Source organism: Struthio camelus, chromosome 16, assembly GCF_040807025.1.
Source record: "Struthio camelus isolate bStrCam1 chromosome 16, bStrCam1.hap1, whole genome shotgun sequence".
In the NCBI taxonomy this organism is placed as follows: Eukaryota; Metazoa; Chordata; class Aves; order Struthioniformes; family Struthionidae; genus Struthio; species Struthio camelus.
This window is the reverse complement of record NC_090957.1, coordinates 9,531,807-9,557,983: the sequence shown is the minus strand read 5'-3', so window position 1 is coordinate 9,557,983 and position 26,177 is coordinate 9,531,807. Positions and strand designations below refer to the sequence as shown.

At 45.7% G+C, this 26,177-nt stretch overlaps 1 protein-coding gene across 3 annotated transcripts; it reads left to right on the top strand.

The window, feature by feature from the left end:
• The first annotated feature begins 1,290 nt into the window (after window positions 1-1,290).
• Window positions 1,291-25,973, top strand: MPO (myeloperoxidase). Of its 3 annotated transcripts, none has more exons than XM_068909382.1 (15): window positions 1,291-1,390; window positions 2,351-2,484; window positions 3,121-3,198; window positions 4,965-5,058; window positions 6,430-6,605; window positions 8,058-8,181; window positions 10,063-10,192; window positions 11,462-11,668; window positions 13,296-13,611; window positions 16,157-16,317; window positions 17,435-17,681; window positions 18,342-18,512; window positions 20,761-20,998; window positions 22,912-23,123; window positions 24,633-25,973. In XM_068909382.1, exons 3-15 carry the CDS (start codon window positions 3,123-3,125, stop codon window positions 24,653-24,655), a joined length of 2,175 nt encoding a protein of 724 aa, XP_068765483.1. In that variant the 5' UTR covers window positions 1,291-1,390; window positions 2,351-2,484; window positions 3,121-3,122; the 3' UTR covers window positions 24,656-25,973. The 3 variants fall into 3 exon arrangements, with proteins under 3 accessions (XP_068765483.1, XP_009676477.2, XP_068765484.1); XM_009678182.2 differs by having other exon boundaries at window positions 22,912-23,135; XM_068909383.1 differs by having other exon boundaries at window positions 1,379-1,450.
• The last annotated feature ends 204 nt before the right edge of the window (window positions 25,974-26,177 follow it).

Genomic DNA, 26,177 nt, shown 5'->3' with positions numbered 1-26,177 from the left:
ATGCAGTTATCAGCACAGATATGCACTAACTGTCTCACTAGCTTTTTAAAAATCCTTATCCTTTTCTAACCGGTGAACTGCATGATACAGCAGAGGAAGTACACAGATAATGGCTTTGAAAATCTGCCAGCTCTGCCCCTTTGCACAAGAACAGTACTATGTTTGCTGTGCGCAAGCAGGTGGTAGTGGTGATGGCTCAGAGAGAGGAATAAGCTGAGCTCACAGGATCACAGAAAGGTGCAGGGTGAGGGCACCTCTGCAACCTCTCGTTCAGACCCTGCCCAGACCAGGGCTAACTCCAACGCTGGGTGAAACTGCTCAGTGAGTGCTGAAAATCTTCAAGGATAGAGCTATCCCACCACCTCCGTAGGCCCTGTCCCAGGGCTCCACCACTGTCACAGGCATTTTCCCTATGTTTAATGGGATTTTCCCTTGCAGCAGCTTGTGCTCATTGCCTTTCATCCTTTCACTGTGCACCTCCAAAAAGGCTCTGTCTCTGTCTGCTCTATAACCCTTCCATGAGATGGCTGAAGCCAATAATTAGATCCCCCAAACCCTTTCTTCTCCAGTCTGAATAAATCTAGCTTTCTCAGCCCCTTCTTAAATGTCATGTGCTCTAGCTGGGTTCACTCCAGTTTGTTGACATCTCTCTTGGACTGGGCGGCTGAAAACAGGACACATACTCCAGAGGTAGCCTCACCCATGACTCATTGAAGGTATTGTCCCTGTGAGAATATGCAAAGTTTCTTTAAAACAGTAAAGTACTAATACACTGTGTTAAAGGGGTATGGCTTCATGTGTAAGTGAGCTTTGAGGACACAGACACTTTCAGAGCTGCTGCCAGAGATGCTGTACAACCAACACAGTTCCTAGAATTCAGCATGCAGGGAAGGGTTCAACTAACAAAGACTTATTTAACCTACCCCTGGTGAACAGCAGTAGAGAACTGAGTGCTCTCAGCCTACTTGTGCTGCTAACTCAAAAAATTTATATTATAACAGGGAAAACACGATTGTGATAAGCAGGAGTCCCAGTTAGAGGCGAGCTGAGGAATTCTCTTGCTCCTCTGGACTCAAGCTTTTTAAGCATCTCATTTACTTGATTCAACAGTATCACATTTCTCTAACTGATTAACACAGTTGTAACATGGCAAGGATTTAAGTCAGGTACTGTTGAAAAGCCCTGCCTCCCAAGTAAAGAAAGAATAACTTGAACATCAGGAGTGCAGCTGATCCTGGAGCTCCTCTGCTCAGGAAGTGGGCGCTGCCTTGCCTTGGCCTCACCCACTTGCAAAAAGGGGAGTTCCCACAGCAAGCAAGTGGGTCAGCCCCACCACACATAAAGTTGCAGGCACCTAGGGGGCTGTGGTGAGGACAGCAGAAGATTGCGGGTGAGAACCTGGCCTGTTTCATGCTTGCTTTTGCTTTCATGGAGCACTTGCTTCTGTACTGTGAGTGGAGGGAGTCAGGGCTGTGTCTGGAGTGTCTGGCTGAGGTCTGTGCTTCCCATTGCTTGTGTGATGGCCTCCCCCACCTTGCTCTAGGGCTAATAGAGCTGCTATCTGCCCTAGTACTAAGGGCCAGCTGGAGCGTAGTGAGGATCTGGCTGAACTCCATTGCTGTTGTTGCTGAGGACCCCTCCACAGGGAATGGGTTTAGCTCTGCATTTTAGGGAGAATCCTGAGTTACCTTTGCCTGCTGCTCCACAGTGCATGCTAAATGATGCTCTACTGGCATGGTCCACAGCCAGAGGAGCTGTTGCTGATAGAGGTTTGCTTTGGAGTGGCCTTATTCCACACTGGACATGGATGAGTAGGGCCTGAGTAAGGTCCAATTTAGGCAAAAACAACCTGATTATCTGCATGTAGAGGACCTCAAGGGCTGCTCTGGATGACTACTCTTCCCATCCAGCCAAATCACTGGTAGCAGCTCTCCTAAACCCATGCATGAGCTCTCACTGCATGGGCAGGGTAACTGCCTGGGCTCACTGGCAAACCAACTGCCTGCTGTGGTGACAGCATGTCCTGCCCTCAGCTGACCAGGAGGGCTGCCTGCAGGGACATCCCTCCTAACAAAAGCATTCACTGAGTGTCTGGGTAATGGACTTCTCTAAGATGCCATGGAGCTCGATGGTCTCTAAGATGAGGCCCATCGGCACGGGGAGGAGAGCTGGGACTGGCAGGATTTCCAAGGTGCAAGAACTGGGAGAAAGCTGTCCAGGATAGCAAGGAGCCTGCCGTGACGGTTGCTCCCAGAAGCCTGAGAACCTCTGCACTCACTGCTGCATTTCACAAACCCTTGCTGTGTCCCTGCTTGGTACCAGTACCTGCCCTCTCCTTCCTTCCTTGCAGCTACTGCTTGTATTGGAGACAGGAAGCAGGACGTGGCAAAGCAGCACAAGAGTGAGGGTGAACACCCGTGAATGGCTCTGGCTTGCCCCTGATTCAGGCACTACAACATTTGTTGCATCTTGACTCTCAGACAGGTGAGCTCACCTTTTTTGTGCTACCCCCACAGAAGATGCTGCCCCAAAGTAGTGCATTCTCAACAGTGTCTGAGGGCCCTGGGTGAAGAAACCCCCTGAGATAGGAGGCAGCTCCCTTTCTTATTGCCAGCCGTCTGCTCCAGAAGATTCGAGTGAGTTCTAAAAATACAATCATTGAATTATCCAGCTGCCTTGGGCAAGGAACCCTCTCTGTGGTTCAGCTAAGACACAAGGTGAGCTCCTGGGGACCCATGGCTTGCATCTTGTGGAGAGCATGTAATTCAAAAGCTCTTGCCCAGTCCTCTGTCTCCTGCATCCATAATACCAGGTTTGAAGCTCTGACTGGGCGCAGACTGGCTCAGGATGTGGTGCTGCTGGATTAGGAGGGGAGATTCCAGACTCCCACACATATCTCACGGTGGGGTGGATAATTCATCTTTATCCACCATAATCACTGCAAGGACTTCTCTGGCAGCTTGCTTGCTCTCAGGGAGTGTTGCCCTGCGAAGAGAACACCTTGGTTGGAGCTGTGGTCTCCCTTGAGACATGCCATCAGCAGTGTGGAGACTGACATTTTCAATGTATGGTGACTTCCATGGGTTTTTGGTCTTCTCCACTTCTTACATTTCTTTTCAGGGATGAAGGCAGAAATCCTCTTTCTGGGCTTGTTGGTGACCCTCAGCTTTTTCCAGGCATCTATATCATCTTCGTATGGTATTGTATCATTCTCAGGTTTAACAAATCAGAGGCTTTTATGTTCCGAGTAGGAAAAAGAATAAAGTTAAGTCTAGCAGAACCTGAATTACTCTCTTGTAAAGAGCTAAAACCGAAAGAGATATCAGAAACATAGCGTCAGGTACAGTTAATATCTGTTGCACCAGCAATCCTGACTGTTCCAGGCTTTTATCAGTTGATTTCCTATCTAATTTCTTAAAATCACATTAAAGGAGAGGTTACTTCTCAGAACAGCTCTGTCCCCGCAGCACAGCAGTCCTCCCACACTGCATGCCGTGCAAAACAGTGCAAGTCCCTCCTGGGAGAGCATGGCTCAACTCTACCTGGGCTACAATGCTGGTAGCAGGTAGTTCTATTATCACATACATGTTATGTTTTTATGGAGTCTGGAATTTGAACTGCTCAGTTCTTGGGTGAGCTGATTCTCACTCTTGAAGCATGGAATAAATTATGGTCTCTCTTTGAAGGGAACTCATTTCAGCTGCCATAGTAATTGATGAAGCACAGCTACCATGGGCTCTGGTGTTTAGGCATGGGGCAGCTGCCTGGCACTCTTCCAGCCTTGCATTACTCCTCTAAAACCTACAGAGCACTCTGATTGTTAATTTATCATTTAAAATCCGTGTGGAAACCACATGCCTGGCCTTTCATTTGTCTCAAATGTTGGTTCAGACAATTAGTATTCCCACCATGATTGTCAAAGACATGAACAAAGTTGATCCAGGAAAATATTTTAAAGACTCTGGGAAGAATCTGGATATTTTTTTTCCCATTTGTGTTGATGTCTGAAGCTTTCTCCTTCCCTAGAAGCTACAGGAAAATGCCGTCACTTAGAACAGCACAACGATGGCTGTCCTCTCCTGTTCTGTAACCCACAGATATCAGATTACAGAGACACAGTCCTTGTGCTTCTCATTCATTTTCAGGAGCTTCCCAATGTAGGAAGATAAGCAGTGAGAGTGGCAGAAGGGCAGGAGGTTGCAGGAAATTTATAGATAGACAGACTGGGGAAAGTGGTGGGGAAATCCTTCTGCTTTGTGGTGTAAGGGAGATATATGAGCCCCTGCTTTGGCCAGCTGATGCTAAGGGGAAGCAGCCAAACTCAGTATATGTGTATCATCACATGTGGGTACAACTGATTTAAGAGAAAAATGGTAGGGACAAAGATGATGATGAGAAAAACCAGGAGACAAGAGAGCTCACTGCTATGTTGCACATCTTGGAAGCCAGAGGTAACTGGGTTTTTGCACAGGCCCTCTGCAGGCAGCTATTGCTGGAGTCATAGAAGTAAGAATTACATTGATTGGGGCTACAAAACATTTTAAAGAAATATCGACTACTCCCGTATAAGGCAGGAGTAGGCAGGAAAGGTCATGCCTGCATCTCTCATGGTGGCTATGTGAAGCCTCTGCTGATGGAGATACCATTTTCATGCCAAAGAGTGACTCTCACTGAATCCTCTGAGAAATATATATATATATATATGTATGTGCATGTGTATACACACACACACACACACACACACACACACACGTATATCTCCTTCAGGTTTCATGAAATTGAGCAGGGCCTGATAGGAGAGTGGTGGCAGTTGCTTCTAGCACTGCAGTGCCTTTATCCCTGGATGCTGGAAGCACAGAGGGCTGTCAGAATAAGCAGCTTCAGCTCAGGGAAACTCTGACCTCTGAAGTGAGCAGGGTAGAAGGCAGCATTCTCATCTCTGCCCTTTCCTTTCCTTTGATGAGATCTCTTAGAGGAACTGTCAGATGCATCACTCCTGAGCAGTATTAATGAAGCCAAGCAGCTAGTGGATTCAGCCTACAAGCGCACACGTGACAGGTGAGAGTCAGATCTGGTCTTAGCTGCTTGAATATGCTACATGTTCTCACTGTGAGTGGGTGCTACTGTGCACTGCAGTCCTTTAGCTGCAGAATGTGAAGGTGGAAGGTCCTCCATAATCATGATGGGCTGCAATTCAGCATTTTGCCAAGCTGGAAAGTCAAAAGGTGTTATTATACTTCAGGCAGCAACTAGAAAAAGACAGCAAGCTGCACTTAGTGCCACTCCCCTGGAGTGGGGCTAAGCACGGTGACTCTAGATACAGTCCTGTGGGACACACACTTGGGCCAGGCAACTTTCATAATGCCTTCTCATGCTTATGAGATCTGTTGATGGCCTGAGTTCTTCTGTCATGTTTTGGAGGTGCCACAAGTTTTCACTGCTGGTGGGTGTCCAGTCTCTCGTTCATAAATGACTTCTGGTTTTCCAACCCATCCTTTGCTGCCCGCTCTCTTCTACAGCTCCTCCTACAGCTCCAGTGAGTAAACATGCAGGGCTTTGCTATTCACATTCATGCAGCTGATAGTGGCACCTGGTGCCTATGGGCTTCCCCCTATTTTTATATCATGTCTCCAGTCTGTGGGGTTATTTTGAGCTGTAACCCTTGCCTTCTCTATACCTACTGTCCCTTCCAGTTTAGTATCACTTATCTCTGTTTCATCCCTCATGGACGTCCTGAGGAGGACTGGAGCCCCTACTGCATTCCAGTTCTTCACCACCTGTTGAGGGAGTGAACTGCTGTAGGTCATAGAGAGGGCATTTTGTGAGGTCTGACATGGGACCCTGCTTTTGCTACAATGGTTTGAGAGTGTACAGCTTCCTGCCAGCTCATACACAGCCTACATCAGTAGCTGTCTTCTGAAGTCACTTGCTGGCTTAGAAAAGCCCAGATTTGAGAGCTTTTCTGGGCTCAGGGCTCCGACTGCTTCAGCAGCATTAAGACAGGATGACTTGGAGATGTTTGGGACCTTGTGGACCTCTGGATGGAGACAGGCATCCACTGGTGTTTATTAGTTAGGGAACAGTTGAGTGAGGTTTGGTTGCTTCAAGGATGTAAAGACATAAGAGCTCTGATATTTGTCTTCTGGAAGGTGGATCTCTGTGATTTCCTTCATGCTACCCAGGATGAAGGATTTCCTTCATGCTGCCCAGCCTGCTCCTCTGCCAAGAGTGGCAGGAACAGCCCTGGTCTCCAAGTTTAAGTGCAGGGTATTGGACTGACCCTGCCTTTTTTAGCAATTCAGACCGACGTGCCAGGTGGTGAACTGGGAAGCCTAAGGCTCAGGTGGGTAACTTGCAGGACTCTTGAGTTTGCCCCGATCCAGTCCTGCAGAAGATGCTTTTTTTTTTTCTCTCTCCCGCACCTTGTAGCATAAAGAAGAATTTGTGGAACAATGCTTTGACCCCGATAGAGCTTCTGGGCTATTTCAAACAGCCAGTGGCAGGGACGCGGGCTGCAGTTCGGGCTGCAGATTACCTGGAAACCACCCTGACCCTCCTCAAGGAGAAGCTGCGATGGACTGTGAAGGGAGATTTCAATGTCACAGGTAGGGATGTCACTTTGCTGGGAGGAAGGCAGAACAGTGCTGTTTCATGAAGATGTGGAGCTTGGTCAACAGGCCGTTGTGGGACCTGGGAGGAAAGAGGGTTATGCTGGGTCACTTCCCAAATTCCTCCCATCCAACTGCAGAGTGAAGCATCTTCGTGCTGTGCTGAGGAACAACTTCCTCCGTGAGGTGGAGGTCCTGGCCTACCAGGAAAACCTGTTTGCTAAGAGCAGAAGGCAAGTTAGGGGCAGTTAGAGAAACAGTCCAGGGAGGATCAGGGAGGGCTCTTGCCATACAATAATGAATTCATGGGGATCCCCCTGGCATTAAGACAAAGCATTGGCAGGCCAAGGCCCAAGGCCCATGGCATCACTCCATCCAGGGTGTGAGGGGAAAAGGGAAGCAGGGCTTGGGGAAGCAGGGTTTTCCCTGGGGAGCGCTGCTCCTCTGATAGCACTGCTGCCAGAGTGGAAACAGGCCTTCCTGTGCCTCCTCTAGAGCATGAGTCAAAGATGGCCACTTCACAGTTACTGCGAGAGGCTGACAACTCATTTGTCCTCCTCAAGCTCCTTCCTCCCTTGGGTACCACATGTGCTCTGCAAGCACCTGTTGTGGGCTAACATCCATCTGGCATGAGCAGGCAAGAGCTGAGCACACATTCAAAGAGAGGACTGTTGTCTGGAGAAGAACCCATCAGAATGCTGGACAAGCTCACCCAACCACAGTTCTGTGATCTCTAATCAGCGGGCATCTGCATAGGAGGCAGTAGTTGCTTCTTAAACAACGTTGATGAAACTGTTGGTGGCAGTAGCACCTAGGAAACCTCCAGAGGACTCAGGATGTAGTATGTTAGCTGCAACAGTCAAGAAGGCTTCACTGGTTAATGTCAGCCACTTACCTCCCATTTCTGGGGGAAGCTTCAATGTGGAAATGCAAAGTCACTGTCCTCTTGTGGTGTCCAGCATTCTGATGGGTTCTTCTCCAGACAACAGCCCTCTCTTTGACTGTGTGCTCAGCAGCAGTGGTACATACTGGTGGCTGTTTCCATAGGGAAAGAAACTTTTAACAGATCACTGGGACAACTGTTGCTGTTAGCAATTTATGGTGGAGATAAAGGGGAGGGGAGAGGAAGAGAAAAGGATTGTTAATGCTAGAACATCATTCCCCTTCTGCCTATTCTTAACATGTAATTACACTGAAGATTTGAACACAGCGTTGTGTTTTTTGATGCCATTCCAAACCAGAAAGAGCTCTTCTGCTCTGGAGAACATCCTCAACACAGACATGTCTAAGTGGGATGACCTTAAAGACAGTCCTTGGCATTCTTCCTGCACAGGATGATACTATGATAGGAAACCAATTCAAGGGTACAAGAAGGGAACTCTTTTTCCTGAGCCTGGGAGACACCCCTACCCAGCAGAACCAGTATGTGCACTTATTGTTATCTCACAGACATGCTCACACCAGCTCAGCTGGGGATGATTTCCAAGGCAACTGGATGTGACCAGCAAAATAAGAAAATAAACTGTGAATCTGCTTCCCGCTACCGAACGATCACTGGCGAGTGCAACAACAGGTGAGGGGCTGTGCCAGCAAGAGGATGGATAACTGGTTCCTCTATCAGTAGAGCAAGATCTATATCCACCAGGATGATCCATATAGGATGCCTTCCTTAGGGTTTTACAACGCACTATATTGTTTCCTAGGCATGTGGAGATTTTAATTCCAGTCTCACTGCAAGAGCTTTTGGGGTTGTACATGAACTAGCTCTTTAACCAAGTGCAAACAAATCTGTGTTGGTGACTAACCCTCTAGCCCAGCTGCGCTAAACAGTGGAGCAGTTTCAAAGGGACGGTATAGGAGCATTCCTCATCCCTCCACAGTTACGGAGGCAGAGCATCTCCCGGGACATGTGACCATAAAGCACCTCAGGCAGAGGAAAGAGTTCAGACAGGTTTGCCTGCCTAGAGGGTGCTTTAGCTTGCAGGTTTCTGTTTAAGAAGTGGAGAGAGAGCTACCTGCCTCCTTCCCTTTTCAGAAAGCTGTGGCTTCCTTTAGGAGGGGGGCATCTGGTTTCTGGGACAGGGATAGGTCTGTCAGACCTGAGCCAAACCGTGAAGCCCTGGTGTGCTGTGTCCCTCCACTGCTTGGCCCTGGGCAGTGCTACATCCATGGGCATTATGGGCAATCAGAGAACACATTATATACATGTACCACAAGATCAAAATTTATTATTAGTCTAACTAAGGCTTTAAAAGTCTAATCAATATATAACCACTACTTAATCTTAGTCCAGTTTCAACATAGTAACACTCACAATGCAAATCCCTCAACTCACTTTCTATCAAGATCATTGTTAATTCAGTAAAATTAATAGGCACAAGTCTCTGCCCCCTAAATCTCTGATATTATGAAGGCCCTTCTTCCTCAGGTGGGACGATTCAGTGAGTTGTCAGAATTCACAGTTCTTGTCTAGGAGAAGTACAATGGTGAAGGGGTTTCTTCCTCCTTGGTCTTAGTTTCCCTTGGGATTATTTTTATCTTTCAGTGCTGCTTATGTTATCCTCTTTGATATAATTTGATATACTCTTGCAGTCTTTTGTATACCTCTGCTATTGGTCTACAGGGCTAGTTACCATGTTTACTGAGGTTAGCCCTTCTCCACGTATTATTTCTTTTGAAAGGAGAACCATCCACTTGCACATAACTAGGCAAAACTTAAAAAACTAGAATGAGTAAAGTAATAATGTAATTAAAACAAACTCCGGATCAGAGGGCAAGTAACAGACACTGACCATTGGCTGATTTTGCTGCTACAGCCAAGGCATTAGTCATCTGATCCTAGAGCAAGTTGTAAGCAAAGCAAAAGGTTCTCAAATAATTTTTAGCTATAGGTAAAGTCAACTTCAGATGTGTTCAAGACTAGGCAAGCCCAGGCAAGGCCTAGCAGCTACTGAGGCCTGATGTGTAGTATTATTATTATTATTAAGCCTGAGGCTTATTGTTGGAAGTTGGCAACGCCAAACTGGTTGGACCATAGGGCTCTTGCATCTCCTCTACTATCATACATAGTTGTGTTGTCCCTGTTCAAGGTTTTCAGCTTTCTTTTTCCTTATTTAGGGATCAGGCACTTACTAGTTAGGTACAGCAGGACTGTGGTTTTTCCTCTTGGGTTTAGCAGTCCCTGTAGTTTCACTGGTTTATTTGAGGGACTAGGCATTAGGAAATGCAAACGTATTTGTTAGGCCGAGTTAGGCCTCGAAGGCACTTCTGTACCCCCCCTCCAAGCATCAGGTGAAGATGAGCTTCATCACCCCCTGGGGAGGCCCTATATGGTCTCCATCTGTACAGTATAATGGTATCACATGGAGGAACTTACTGGGTCCCAACTCATGAGCTCTTGGCGCTGCCATGATCCTAAATTAATAGTTTGCTGTTCTTTCATTCACTCGTACAGAAGAAACCCATCACTAGGAGCTTCAAACAGAGCCCTTGTCAGATGGTTGCCAGCAGAATATGAGGATGGTGTGTCACTCCCCCAGGGGTGGACAGAAGGAAAGCGATTCTCTGGATTCCCTTTTCCATTGGTAATATTTCTAATGTTCATCCCAAAATACAGTAACAATGTTTAGAGATTTCCAGTGCTTGGATATACCACAGGCCTCAAATATAAGTCCACCAACTAGCATGGTGGGAATCAGCAGGCAGGAAGCTAAAAATCTACATCTTTAGGTGTCATTTAATCATATGATAATCAACACTGTGTTTTAATAGAAATACTTTCTAACTTCCCATGCTTGCAAAGGAAAATTAATCTAATTACTGTGGAACCAGAGGACAAAGACAGATTATGCATTTTTTTTAAAATTAAGTGCATTTAAGCCAACTTATCTTGTCTTAACTCATCTTTTTTAATTTGGCTTTTGGAAGGTGGGGAATTGTCCCCTGAAAAGCAGCATGCTACAGGATGAGCAGAACAAGCGGCTTCACTTGTAACAAATTAAAGAATAGCTAGCTAGAAACTCTGTTTGGGGATCCATAGTTGTGCATGGTCTGCAGGTGTAGGCATACAGCTTCTGTAGTGCTTGGAGGGCAGAAGAGACACGGTGAGGTGGCTTCTGATCACTTGAGCTCAGTGCAACGAGAGCTGTAATGAGGAGCACTGAAATTTTCAGTGTCAGGTGCCTTCTGCTCGTGCTTTCATTGCAGTTTTAAACTATGTTCTACAGTGCAATACCAGGGCTTGAGCAGAGTTTTGACTGCTTCTTCTGCAGTCATAACTGAAGAAAGAACTGGTGGAAGAATTGTAATGGATGGGGGATGGATGAAAGAGAAGGGACTTGGGAGACTGCCCTGCCTATGAGACGAGTGTAGCTGACCAAGAGGCATTTGCACTGTGAAGAATTATAACTAGAAGGAATTATAACTTGAAGGAAGACTAGAAAGAATTCTAACTAGAAGGAAGTAGAAGGAATTTACTGAGAAAATCTTCAGGAATTCCCACTGACTTTTTTTTTTTTTACATTGTTATTTCAAAACAATATTTTAAAATCTTCTTTTGCCCCCATTCCCTGGTCTATTCAGTAGTGGCTCTTGCTTAACTGCTTCCATATATCCATGAAGGGATGCTCTTGGCCCATGCTAGAGGCTAAGAAACCTGACCGGCACCAGGAACAGTAAAATACTCATCAAAAGGAGCACCCAGCAGTGCCTTCCAACTTGGACGAAGGCTTGGCTTTTTCTGTGAAGTAAGAGGAACTCACATCGCATGGATTTTTGTTGATGACCCCAAGAACTGATGCACTCATTCTTATGGTCATTTCCTAATACACGTGTTCTGCGTTAATCTCTTGCAGGTTCGAAAAGTGTCAAATGAGATTGTTCGTTTTCCCCCTGAGCAGCTCAAGCTGGACCAGCAGAGATCACTCATGTTCATGCAGTGGGGCCAATTTATTGACCACGACCTGTCTTTCGCTCCCCACACTCCAGCCAGAGTTTCCTTCAGTGGCAAGGTGGACTGTGAGACCAGTTGTGCCAAACAGCCCCCCTGCTTTCCCATCAAGGTACAGCCAGCCATCTTCTTTCAGGGAAGCGGGTGAAGTACCCATCCTCAGGCTAGGAGATTTTAGTGACTCTCCCTGTACCTAAGATGGGTTAGATTTAAAAGAGAGAAGAAATTACTGTGAGCAGCTGGTCTGATATGTTTTCTACAGGCCATGTCTCTATCCACTAGATTCAACTGCTCCTTTGCAAGAACACTGTTCTTCAAGTCAAGTCTCTTAAATAGCAGTGTCTCCAATTTAGCAGCTCTCCAGCTGGATCTGCTTTGTCCGCAATGTGGCAGGGGCATGACCTGGCAGTGGGTGGTGCTGGCTGAGGTCCTCCTCACATGCCACAGAACAGCATGCTCCCCAGGGCTCCAGCCTATGCACCCAGCTGCCTGCTGTAGCCCTGGCCACAGAAGGACAGCCTCCCAAAGCTGGCCGGGAGGGTCAGACTCCTGCCTCTGAGGTGGCGGTGCTGAGTTCCAGGGTTTGCCTCAGCATATGAGGCACAGTCGCAGCCTGTATTTCCCCCACTTCCAACCGTTAGCCCCATCTCCTTCAATGGTATGATTTTTCTCTGAAGATATAATATGCAGTGGCAACGTGGATGGTGTGATGGCTGTAGTGAGTGTGTCAGAGGCAGGGGCTGATGAGCATCAGTGCCCCATTAGCAGCAAATCCATGCTCATTTAGTGGTTACATGCCCACTAGCGCATGGGGTGAAGAAGTAGACTCACTCTCATGAATGGCTAAGGCATTCATCTGGAAAGCATTACAGTCACATTGCAGTCTCCGCCCTAATAAATGCCTAGTAGTGTACACAGAGTTGACCTACACAAATAGGAAAGACTGAGCTTAATCCAGAGATTGTGAAGTATCCAGCAGTTACTGGATACTCTCCCAGTACTCTCCAGGAGTGGGAGAGCTATGCTCCAAACGTGCTCTGAATCTTGATCATCCATTTGTGAGCCAATGTACTGGGGGAAGGTAGGCACCAGATCCCCTTCTGCCCATGTCTGGGTGGGCTTAGACACGCTCATAAACCATCGCCATCTGGTAGACAGTGGGGGAAACGCTATGCTATGAACTCTGGGCCCTGTCTACACTGCAGGACAGATGCATGGTCCACCCTGCAACTCTGCGCTCCTGCTAAGGACTTTTGAACGTGTACTGCAGCTCTTGTCCCCTCATGAAACTGTATTTCCTTCTAAAGAAAATTGTGAAGGGATGGGGCATCACCTGAGTGCTCAATGTGCACTTAAGAACACAGCCAGGATCACAATTTGCAGACCACTGTCCACAATGTAAACATGGACACTAAACTCCAGTGTGGGAAAGGAGCACTTGAGCTTTCAAAATTCAATCATGTATGTACATATCTAGAGGAAAAAGTAGCCATAGGACTTTCTTCATGGAAGCCTAGTCATCGCCAGGCTTTCACAGGTATTTGGGACCTGGGTTTCCAAAATAGCATCTCTGCTGTGAATGTCACCCTTCATATCTGGGATTTATGACTGATCTCCACACTCTGTACCATGGGAAATATCTCTGAAATGGTTCCTACCTGGCTTTTCTTATGGGTATAGTATCAGCATAGCATTTATGCATCGTTGAAGTGATGATGAATTATTCTTATGTTTTGCAGATCCCACCCAATGACCCACGAATTAAAAACACAAAAGACTGCATTCCATTCTTCCGCTCAGCTCCTGCTTGTGACAGAGGCAAAGCAATTCGAGATCAGATCAACGCGCTCACATCCTTTCTTGATGCTAGTATGGTATATGGCAGTGAAGTGCCTTTGGCCAACAGATTGCGGGACTGGACCAACCAGCTGGGCTTGATGGCTGTTAATAAGAATTTCACTGATAGAGGGATGGCTTTTATGCCCTTTGACCATATGCAGAAGGACCCCTGTCTTATGGTCAGTGGGAGAGCTAAAATCCCATGCTTTATTGCAGGTAAGTTGGGTGATGGCATCCTGGGAAGCTCCCTAACACTGAAATCTAGAGTATGCAACTCCACCAGCTTTAATTTATTTCTTTGATTGCTTGTTTTTCTTATTTAAGTAGAAAAAGGGGCATAGCAAAACATCATGAAAGACTTAAACAGGCTGTTCTAGGCAAGCTCTAGTATGAGGAAGTTCGTCTCCTCTGACTCTCTTTTGTGACCATGTGTCTGGGGTGAAACCATCCCAGCTGTGCTCAGAAGCCCTTGAGTAGGACTCAGTAAGCACATGGTGCTGCCAAAGGGGCACTGGAAGCCAGTATCACATTAGGCTGGTGGATGGAGCTGAGTGAATGCAGCAATAGCAGACTAGCCCAAAGGTGGCGGCCTGTCTGTGCTTGTCATTTGGCAGCTCTCTCTCTCCCTTCAATACAGGTGGGTTCATGCTGGACTGGGTCACTGCTATGAAGCATTTGCCTGTGCTGCTGTACTTTACTCTTTCTACTGTACTGTGAGAGGATCGCAGGTCCTAGCAGGACCAAGAACGAAACAAGCTGGAAACTAAGGTGGCCTTTTAAGATGTGCCCCCCTCACCAAGAGAGCTGGGACTGCACTGATTCTGCACTCCAGTTGGGATACAAGCACAGGCCTTTAACACATTGAGATGGCCTCCTGCTCCATATGTCAGCACAGCCTCCCAGGACACCTTTAGCCTCTGTCAGACTTCTGGCATCCTCCTGACCACCTTTTCTTTCCAAGTTAATTCCTTCTATCCTGCAGAGGGCCTCCCAAAACCAGGCCTCCCCCTCCAGTCAAAATAATGCACAGCCACCGCCACTTTCCCATCTGCTGCTGTTTGCTGTTTTCTTATCTCGCCAATGCATGGGGGCCAAAATCATCTGATTGCCAAAGCTCTGAACATTGCTCCCTTCTCCCTGGCCCCTGCTAGTAAGGACCATCATGCTGCCACAAGCCGTTGGGGCCACAGAGAGGGATGTTTCTGATGCACCTTGTGAATTATTGTCTCACTCCTTGGTCTTTTTTTTGAGTCACCAGGACTGTCTTGCTAGCCTCCTCCTTGCTCTGGCCACACTGGGCTGCTCATGGCACCTGAGGAGAAAGCTTGAAGGCATGGCAAATCTCAGCTGCGGAGGTGATTTCTGTTCCCTTGGTGCTGGCCCAAGAAGTCTGGCCCAAGCTCCTCTGGACAGCGTTCCTTGGGTCCCTGGATACTATCAGGGACTGGCATTGGGACCAGCAGGATAGCTCTGCTTGGTGCCATCCTCCAGTTCCCTCATTTTAAGCTCTTAGTGTTTTATATATCCTTCTACCTCTCAGACATACCTGTTTTCCCATCCATTTCTCCATGTCTTCAGTTGCTTCCCTAGTTTTGTACAGGTATTTTTTCAATGAGGACCCTGCAGGAATCACTGCCAAAGGTGGATGCCTAGTGAGGAACAGAAGAACAAGTAGGCATGCTGGATGCTTCCCAGGACAGCCTCCCAGCCTCCAGTACTTTGCAGCTCAGGGGCTACCTGAGCAGTTTCTATGTCATGTTGCTGGTTACACAGCTATCAGTGAATTTCTAATGCAGATTTTAGGCTTACTCTGCAGCACTTTGTATCTCCCTGCAAACCGTTTTCAAAATTCAGTGCCATATTTGTGACTGTTCCAGTCCCTGAGTATTGACGAAATTTTAAGTGTGCAGTTGCCTAGCAGAGTTCAGGGATTTCATACTCAAGCTCCTTTGGAAGTCCTGGGTGGATGCGCTCCGTAGTCTCTTTCAGACACTTTGAGACAGAGTCTTTGGAGGTTCATGAAAAGACTCTAGCGTGGGAAACTCACAAGTTCTGCTGGGCTGAATGCAGGAGCAAGTCCTTGCTTTGAGTATGGCATTATCTTCTCCGAGTGCCTCTTTCTATTCTCATCACCTGATTTCTTTCAGATTTCCTGCTCTAGATGTTTGACGAAAGATTTAACGTTTCTTTGTGGTACGTTTTGTAATTTATTCCTCCAAGGTTGGACTGACTCACTGTGTATGACTCATCATTTACCTACCGCAGCGCTTGAGCCTATCTGCTTGCTTTGGTCATAGTTTCAGACGGTTTTAAGGATGCCTTCTCCCTTAAAAAGCTCCTTTAGTCATCCCAGTTTGCCCGTTCTCATTGCTCTCTTCAGCTGTGAGACTATGTCTCTAGTAAGGGAGCCTGGAGGAAGCCTACTGGTCTTGAACGCCTTAAGTCACCTCTTCCAGCCCCTGTTTAACACATTTCCACATTTCTGGGTCGTGTCTCTTCCTGAGGCTGAGCACAATGGTGGTGGAGTCTCTGCTTTTGCTGCATCAGTGGGGATAAGGCTTTCCACTAGAGCCCTCCAAACCTCTGGGCCCAGATGCAGTTTTCCTTCTACTAATGTGCTTCAAGATGAAGGCATCGATATATCTAAAAATTTCTCTGTGTATTGGTTCCCAAGTGTGACGTTTGCCCACTCCCAGTGTCAAGCAGCCAAGCACACACAGGCCACTGGCAGTACAAGTATGCTCACTTGTGATACTTCTAGGTGATTCTCGAGCAAATGAGATGCTGGAGCTGGCATCCATGCATACGCTTTTTGTGCGGGAGCACAATCGCCTGGCTAGAGGGCTGAAAAGATTAAATCCCCACTGGAATGGAGAGAAGATCTTCCAGGAGGCACGGAAGATCCTAGGTGCCATGATCCAGGTATCAGCCACAATGTCGTATGTGCTATGTCTGTCCCAACTCTTCCTCCTTGTCTTGCAGTCTCACAAAATTTGTATGATGGGATTTGTTGGTGAAGGGTTTCTGAAGACTGCAGTATTTTGAGGTACAAATGATCAAATGCCTTTTACAATCTAATGCCCCTTCAGTCAAAAGCAAACTCCTCCAGAGACACCTGAAATAAGAAGCACAGAGGGGTCCCCTGAATCTTTGATGTCCCCCTAATGTTGAATTTCCAAATTGCTGATGTGTTTTAAACTGCAGATTTTTGTTCAAGGAACACAGAGAGAGAAAATTCAGGGAAAAGGCTTTTCTAAGCAGTGTTGTACATGATAAAAGTATTGTTGGTGATCGGGTTAAAATTCCTCTGGGTTGTGAGTCTCTTCCTCTAAAGAAGCCCCATGTGCTGGAAGGTGCAACAGGCTATGACAGTCCTCTGCCCTTACTGCTTTTGGACTAAGACCCCCTTCAGGACTGTGTCTATGTCTGTATCACAGATTTCCATCTTGAGGTTCTGAGGTCATAGAAAGATTTCTGTGCTAGGAAGGCACCTCTGGAGATCTGTAGTCCAGCCTCCGGTATGGAACAGGGCTATCCTCAAAGCCAGATCAGGTTGCTCAGGTGTGATGTGTCAGAAGACACATTTTCATACCCTTATCAGTGCCAGAGAGTGCTGAGATTCCACCACACATGGCTGGAGGAACCAGGAGTCCAGGCTGTGGCTTGCAGTGCCTATGTCTGTGGCTGGAACTGTACCACTGGTGACATGATACAATGGCCAGGTGAAGAAGCAGCTTTGAACGAATGCTGCAAAGCTGAAGAAATAAAAATGTCACTCAACAGTGTCACAGGGGATCCTTACTGGACTGAGAGAGGAGCTGGGTTAAGGTCTGATGAGGTAAAAAATAAGTTGGCTCTGGGTACTCTCTCCATTCCTCATCTTGTGCTAGCAAAATTTCCTATAGCAATCATTGTGAAACAGTTCAGTATGACAAATCCTCTAGTTTGAGACTTGAGTGAGAACTCTCTCATTGCTGTGCTCCCAAGGAAACTGATGTTTAAGCAATTAATGATTCACCCTTTCCATGTTTCCCCCTAGATTATAACATACAGGGACTATCTGCCTCTTCTGCTGGGAACTAGTTTCCGGAGAATGATACCATGCTACCAGGGCTACAATGACTCTGTGGATCCTCGAGTATCCAATGTCTTCACTCTGGCTTTTCGTTTTGCACATGCTTCAGTTCCCCCTTCTGTGTATCGCTTAAATAAATATTACAAGCCTGCAGGCCCCAAAATCCAACTCAGCAAAACCTTCTTTGCTGTATGGAGGATTGTGAAAGAAGGTAAAGTCTTTCTTACACCACTGGGTGCAAGTTTATTCCATTCAGCCCTTTCTGCCCTCCCTGGATGAGCTCTTGCTTCAGCCAAATTAAAAACCATTTTCAATAAATGAGCTTTACTGCCTACCAAAGCTTTCCCCAACAGAGCTATTCTCTGCAGTCAAAATGTGACCCATCTTATTACAAAGTATACAGTTTGATAACTTAATTGGTGTTGTCTCTAAAAACATCATTCAATGTGTTTTCTTTTTAATGCTTTCAGTGCAGGAAAACTGATTCTGATATATGGTGCTTGTCCTTTTTCCTAGGTTATCCTATTGTTTCCTTCAATGCACTTCAATGCACTTCCTTTACTGTAGTCAACATCTCATGTAGCTCACTTATCTCATTTTCTTGGAAGGGAACTAGGGATATGAGGTACAGTGAAACTTGCTGCAAATCCCAGGAGCTAAGATGTCCCCAGTTAAGGTGTAAAATTTCCTGTACTAGAAGGTTATAAGTATATAATAATAAGTATAATATATATAAATACATAATTATTATGTATGTTGATATATATATAATAAGTATATATAAATATAAGTTGCGTTCAGCTTTTCTGAGCCTCTTTCACACACACTTTCTACCCTACAGTGCTCATGAGTCACTGTGCAATTGTTGCAGGTGGTATCGACCCCCTTCTCCGGAGCCTGATGGCTAATCAGGCCAAGCTGATGACACAGCAACAAATGGTCGTGGATGAGCTCCGGGATCGGATGTTTGAGCAGGTTGAAAGGATTGGTTTGGATTTACCTGCACTTAACATGCAGCGCAGCAGGGATCATGGCCTCCCAGGTAAGTCGGCTGCGGGAGCAAGGCATCCAAAAAAAAAAAAAAAAAACAGATGAAAATCAGGCACTCTTGTAGTTGAACACAAAGAAGGCTCTCCAGCCTCCATTCACATGGCCATGCTTTGAAATAACTTGTCTTGGCTGAAGCTCCTTGGAGATCTTTCCCAATTTTTTCCGTATTTTCTGTACTGCTATAGAGAAGTAAATAGGAAGTTATGTAATGAAGCCTGGTTGGAACTGCAGAAGACACCTGGAGGCACACAACCAGAAGAAACTTTTGCATTGCACATACGGAAGTCAAGTGTTCAGTAACTGACTTACATGCAACGTTATTTAAATAGCAAAATTAGAAATCATTAGTGGAGTAGGGGCCAGAAGTGCCCTGTGGCCTCTTTCCAGGCATGTGTATGTCTCCAAGTCTAGCCCAGCCACATATGTTTGGAAGAGCAGATCATGATGTGTGACTGTCATCCTATTTTCTCTACAAAGACCATGACCCAGAACATGTCAGAACCATTTACAGGGCTCTATAAGATGCAAAAACAGTATAATGACATTGGAAGATACTCTTGAGAAATAGAGCAATGATAGGCCTTTACAATTGGGTTTTGGGTGTGCTGTTACATAACAGTGCTATCAGGATGATGAAAGCGCCTGGAGTTGCTGTGTCAATAACATGCTGGGAGCAGCAACAGGGCTCACTTTGAAACTGTGATGGAAGTAGTGCTAGATTCAGAGGTTCTAAGCCCAGGCAGAGTCTCTGTAATACCTCCAAATGCATGATCAAGTCATAGGATTGCTCTGCCTTTCCTGCAACAGAGGGATTTGATTTTCCATGCTACAACTGAGAACAAAATGTGATCTGAACCAAAATCTTGAATTTCGAGCTTCAGCTGCTGATTTACTGCAGTGGAATTAATATGTATATGTAGTGTAAATCAGCTTCTAGCCTTTGAGTTTCAGCCTAACCCTGATTGCTGCTGTGTTTCCTTATGTTAGACCTATCTAGAAAGATGATAAAATAGCACAATCAAAAAAGCATCCTAATTCTTTTTCTGATAAAGCAAACAGTTGGTCTCATTGAATTGTTTGTTAGGGCTGTCATCCAGGCATCATATGCTGCATCTTTTTCTCTGAACTACACCCAATTTTTAAACATCCTGTTTACAGCAGAGATGTATGCTCTAGCATCATCTCTTCTCTGTACCTAACAGTTCACTGAGTTGGCAGGAAGGAGGGTGCAGTAGGGTTCCACAGACTTTTCTTCTCCTTAAGCAGTCGTTTGATAACATACAGAGAGAGAACTGATTCCTAGAACGCCCTTTGCTGGATAAGTGGCCTGTCTAGCAAGATGTAGAATTGCGCACTAGTTCTGTTCCAGTTAATGTTCATGTATTTGCTATGCACAAAAATTAGTCTAGCTGGCGAAGTCCAGTGCCCCTCTCTCACCTGTAGTAGCTCAGGTTATACACAGCTCTCTGTGAGGTGGGATGGCTTGTCCCTGTAGCTAAACAGGAACATAAATGAATCTAACTCTGGAGAAATACTTGCCCACTATTCTATTGTACAGAAGGTGGTAATATCAACATCTTGTTTAGATACGCTTTCAAAGAAGGTAACATCATGAGTTTTGTGAGGACCTCTATCCTGTTGTCTTCTGACTGAACTCCCAGACCCCAAGGTTCCTTGGATTGCAGTGAAGATTAGGCAGCAATTAGGCAAGCCCAGAGCCTTCATCTGGATGCTCGGAGAACAGAGTTAGGAGCAGTCACAGCACATTCAAGGTGTGGATCAGGTGCCTGAATACAAATCTCCTTTGCTATTTGAAATGCCCTGGGGTCTCTCTTTATGCTGCAGGTTCAGCAGGGTGTGGTTCTCCTGCAGTTCCTGTATCACATTGCCAGGAGGTTGTTTCAAATACTCCCCTCGTGACTCTAGAGCTTTTGTGCAGGTATCTGCATTGGCACCAAGCACAAAAGCAAAACAGCAGTGGGAAGTGATAGAGTAAGTCCCACTTGCAAAGAAATGGCCCTTCCCTAAAGAACACTGAAATGCCAGGCAAGACAAACTGGCAGTGGAGGAGTGGAAATGCAATGGTATTAACAGAAATACAGAAGAATTTAGGAAAAGCTTCTAAACGTTTGGGGAACCTACTTGTGCCCTGGATCTGGGAAAGAGAGGAAAAGTGTCCTTCCCAGGAAGGAGGAATGAGTTACTGACTGCTCTCTGCCCTGATTTCTGACTTTCTGCAGGTTATAGCTCCTGGCGACAATTCTGCAGGCTCTCAAAACCTCATAATTTGAGGACACTTGCTCAGGTGTTGAAGAACCATAATCTGGCAAGGAAATTCATACAGCTGTATGGGACACCAAAGAATATTGACATTTGGATTGGGTCACTTGCAGAGCCCTTTGTAAAGGGAGGAAGAGTTGGTCCTCTCATGGCTTGTATCATTGGCACCCAGTTCAGGAACCTACGTGATGGAGACAGGTAATAGAAGAGCTAGGGATGCAGTCTCAAGAGAACAGAAGGAGACTGGGGTTATGCAGATTTGTTTATGCACAGTTTGAAACTGGATCCAGTTTTTTATTACTCCTCCAGATGTTCTTTTCCTTTTCTGGCAATGTTCTTATTTCCAGGCTAGGTCTATCATGGTTGGGATCCTAGGCTGAGACTCCTTCCCAGACAAGGCTCAGCCTGTTCAGCTGCCTGTCGTTACCTGTGCAAATTGCATCGCCTTCCTCCACACTGATGGTGTACAGTGTGAATGTTTGAGCTCTTTGCCTTTGTTCAGATAAGTTATTTCAGGGAGGACCACATTACTGTGCGTTCAAGCACCAGCTCACTTGAGCAAATGGACACACATAAGTAACACTTAAGCAGAACAGAGGTACAGAGGAGGAACAGATGTACCAGAGGTACAGCTCTAAAGATGGGAAAATCAGACACTAGCTAACTTGACTCCATCAGCTAGAAGTAAGCTAGAAGGTGTAATCAGCCTAAGTAGCTTGCACTGATCGTCCTGTTAGATGCTCAGTATCTGCTGAAGTGGTGGCTAACCACTTGGGTAGTTTTGAAAATTTGCCTATACAAAACATAAAGACTGTGTAGATTCCGCTATATGGAGATTTGGTTCAATCAGACACAAACTAAGAGGTATGGATGCATGCTAGATGATTTTTTTTTGCTGAGAGTGAGGCTGATAGATTCTCTGTAGTTAACCAATAGCTAAACTATACAGACTGGAAATTGCTTAAGGGCTAGACTTTGAGACTATATATAAGCAAAGGTCCAGGGCCAGCAGGCCAAAGAATCTTGCCAAAGTGCTAACACGCTTTGAGGCTTTGTAGGGTGTAAAGGAGATTAATTGTTCTGTCTTGGCTAAGTCTCAGCTCAGCCCAGGCTTCCTCCAGGAGGCAATGGCTTCATCTCTGGCCCCTCCCTGCTGGGAGAGAGAGATTGCTCCCTCTGGGCTGCTGCACCAGGCCCTGCCAAAAGCAAACATAGGTCCATTTTCCATCTCCTGAGTTTGCAACACATAACTTTGCACTGCTTTGGTGCGCTTCATCTCCAGCAGTTGTCTGGGAAAAAGTAGGATCCAGAGCACAATCAATGAGAGAGGTGTAACCAGCCCTATTAGCACTCCAAGTAGCCCCTGTGAATTCACAGAGAACAGTCACTCAATATTACATAACAGGAGAAATGCTGGGGCACCCTAGCAGTGTCTTCTACACCTCTTAAGGATCTTAGAGATGATTTTTCACTATTTCTCCTTTCATCTCTAGCTATGAGCTGGACTCCTGTGGTCTAACGTGTAACAGAGTTTGTGCTTAGCTTGCACAAGGAGATGGTGGGTCAGGGATTGCTTACTAGCCAAAATCATTTGAGCACTGTTGTTCTTTCATCACAGGAGGACCTGAGGTCCTCCTTCTCGGAGTTGCCCAGGACATCAGTTGCAGGATGAGCTATGTGCCCCATTTTAAGCAGTATTTCCCAGTCCTTTCTGAAGCAGGGTCCTTGTATGGTTTAGCAATATTTCCTGAGAATGGGATCATGACCTATGTGTCTGGGAAACTTTTGTGCCAGCTACATACCTAGAAAAACTTACTAGAGGCTCACAACCTGGCACTGGGAACTTAAAGGCAAACGTGGTTTCCGTTGCACATCTAGAAATGGAATTGATTTTGAAAGATATAGGAACCCATTTTTTTAAAGAGAGGAATTATAGGTCTGGTTCCACTATGGCAGGTCTTGACTTGAATAATATAAATTTAATTTTATTCTTGGCAAAAGAAACGTGTTATTTGTGTTGGTCATTTAGCAGGAAATAAAGTATCAAAAGTCTTGAGTGTGGAGAAGCTTGGAGGACAAAATCTATTGTGTCATTTTTCTGTCTTCTGCAGGTTTTGGTGGGAGAATAAAGATATTTTCACTCCTCAGCAGCGCTATTCACTGACCAAAATCTCCTTAGCACAAATAATATGTGACAACACCCACATTTCTAAAGTATCAAGAAATATCTTCCGGGTCAACAGGTATCCTCATGGCTTTGTGAGCTGTAGTCAGATCCCAAAGCTGGACCTCAGAGCTTGGAAGTCAAGGAGGACTGAAGAAGGTACAAAATGAGGTACAAGGTTCAAACAGTAGACGATTCCCGTTTGCAAACATGCGAGGTAACCAGATTAAGTCCAGATGTTAAGGATTTTCTAAGCAGCACATCAGCGTTACACAGGAAAGTAGCTTTCCTAAATACTGTTGAAAAAGCCATGAAGTGGCTGTTGCCGTGTTTAGGCACTCAAATAGCTCTACACCTGACCCTGAGGCTCAAAATCAGAGCTAATATGGGTCTGAATACATGTGTTTAGATACTCTGTTTCATCAGGTCCATTGTGAATAGATTTTCCATTACAAAACAAAGCTAAAAGTGCATTGCTCTGGGATTTTTTTCTGGTAGTGTTCAGTTTAGGTCTTCATTGATGTTAATGCTTTTCTGCATGGGAAGTGATGCTTACATGGTCCTTCCATCTAGGCAGTTGGTCTGTCTTACCTTGCACAGCTCTAAGAGTGCTGTCAGCACATCCTGGTCATGAGGAAAAACTTCTTGACTGTGAGGGTGACAGAGCACTGGAAGAGGTTGCCCAGAGAGGTTGTGGAGTCTCCTTCCTTGGAGATGAATTCAAAACCCACTTGGAAACAATCCTGTGCAATATGCTCTAGACCGGGGCAGGGGGTTGGACTAGATGATCTCCACTAGATGATCTCCAGAGGTTCCTTCCAACCTCAGCCATTCTGTGATTCTGTGATTCCTGCAAGGAAAGATTTTGAACACAGCAATTTTGCCTATATTTATGATATTTCCCCCATCTGGCTTCAGCATTTGTAAAGTTCTGGAGTTTTAACACTTTTCTTCCAAAACGCTCTGTGAAATTCTTGGGATGTGGATATAGTCAAAAGTGTCTCTCACCAAGAAAAGGTGGGCTGCTTTGGTGCCTTAGGACCATGCCTTTTCCTAAAATCCATGGTATTTCTCTTGTTCCTACAGTCAGGCCCTTCCTGACAATCATGCCAGAGCCAGGCTGTGAGAAAGGACAAGTATTTGCAACTAAAAGCAACATTTAGGACCTTAGATAACTCCAGCTGCAGCCAGCTCCCACTTCCTGGGGGGATGTTCTATGCAGGGCTATGGCTCATCAGCTTAAATCTGTGACAGGGTACAGCCAAGAATGTGTTCTTCACGGTGCCAAAAAGAGTGTAGACAGATAAAAAATGGCTTAATGTTAGGGCTTTTCCTGGGGAGGAGGAGGAGGAAGGTCTTTGGTCCTGCTTCCCGCTACTGTTTATATGCCAGTAGTTCTGCTCCATCTGTCTGGAGAGCACACTGCCTCCTCGAGCCATCACCTACAGGTAGCTCTGGTAAGAGACCTGTAGGACCGTAGAAAACTGTAGTCAGAGAAGGAATCCCTGGAGATCTCTAGAGCAACCTCTTCCTCAGAGCAGAGCTAATATCAGGCTTAGTTGCCTCACTCTCCCAGCTTAACCTGTGGAAATAAATCACATAAGATGACAGGGAGCAACAGCAGGTCCTTCTCTCTTTTGTTAACACATTGTTTTTTATATCCTGTAGAAGAAGCATCTGGAGACTTTTAACACTGAACGCTGAGGATTCCCTAGACGTCTGGACTTGGAAGCTACTCAGATGGAGATATATATATATATATATATATCTGTATATATATATATATTTTTTTTTTTTTACTACATTTATGCTTTTACTGCCTGAAATGTTTGGGCATGATTGCTGTCATTTGCTCAATTTAGTTTGCATGAGGCCTTTTCAGTGAGATGGAATCCAGTGATAAAAGAACTTTATTAAAAGAAGTTCCAGTTTCACGCAAATTACTCAATATCACAAAGCAGAACAAAATGACATATCCAAAAAGGCTGACTACCAATCAAACAGACTGCTTCCTTAAGCAATTTCATATGTACTGGATTTCAGTAAGCTTTGCCATCAAAAACATGTTTGGTACCCTCCTTTCGCATGACATGGCAAATAGTTACCAGCCCACACGGAAGGAGGTGGTCCAGTTGAGGCTTTGGAATGAATTTTTCACTTCTCTTGCTTATTTTTGCTCACCAGTGTTTTATTTCAAAATGTACAGATCTTAATTTCCAGATAAAACCTAATTGCTAATTATATGGTGCACTTCCAAACAGTCGATGTCTTTTCAGTCCACTGGTGACAGAGGAGGTCTCATTCATTACCTTTGACTTCAGCAACTAACTTAAGAGGGAGAAAATGACTGACTCAAAATCACACGTGGTGTCTCTCTGTGCTAAGCACAGAGGACAAATTCTTCCAACTTCAAACGAGCACCAGGCTGAAATTTAGAAAATTTAATCAAGTTTATCAGCTTGATCAAACTGCTTAAGCTCATGGAAAAGCAGGATGGACCTGGTGTGTAGTGGAATCAGGACTATTGCAGTAGGATGCTCCAGAGTGTGCCTCTCCTGCTTGGTAGAGCCATGGAGCTGGGGAATGCAGCCCGCAAGAGACAGATACCTGCCTGAAGCAGGGATGGGATTGTTTGTCTTGTTCAGCCTGTACTGCTGACTTAAGAAATGCAGTGCTCTCTCCACGCTCTGTCTGGGGCCTCTCATACACCTTCTTTCCCACCCACAGCCTACTCTAGGTGCATCAGCTGCAGGAAAGGCTGTCCACCATGGCTCCATCTTGCTCAGGACCATATCACAGTGGTGAATGCATTTTGCTCAAGTGGAGAGCTACCAAGATGTTCAGGGGGCTGAAGTACATGATGCTCAAAGGAAGGCTGAGAAAACTGGATTTGTTCGGTCTAGAGAAGAAAAGTGGAGAGGGGGTGATTTCATTTTCTGCCTTCAACTATTTAATGAGTAGCTATAAAGCAGATGATACCTCTCAGAGTTGCACAGTGAAAGGATGAGAGTCAACAGACACAAGTAGCAACAAGGGAAATTTCCATTAGCCAAAGAAAAAGTCTTCCCCATGAGAGTGGTGCAACCCTGAGACAGGGACCTGAGAAGTGGTGGATTCTCCATCCCTGGAGTTACTCCAAACTTAGCTAAACAAGGCCCTCAGTAACCTGATCTGTTTTTTGAGTTATCCCTGCTCTGAGTAGATGTTTCGATA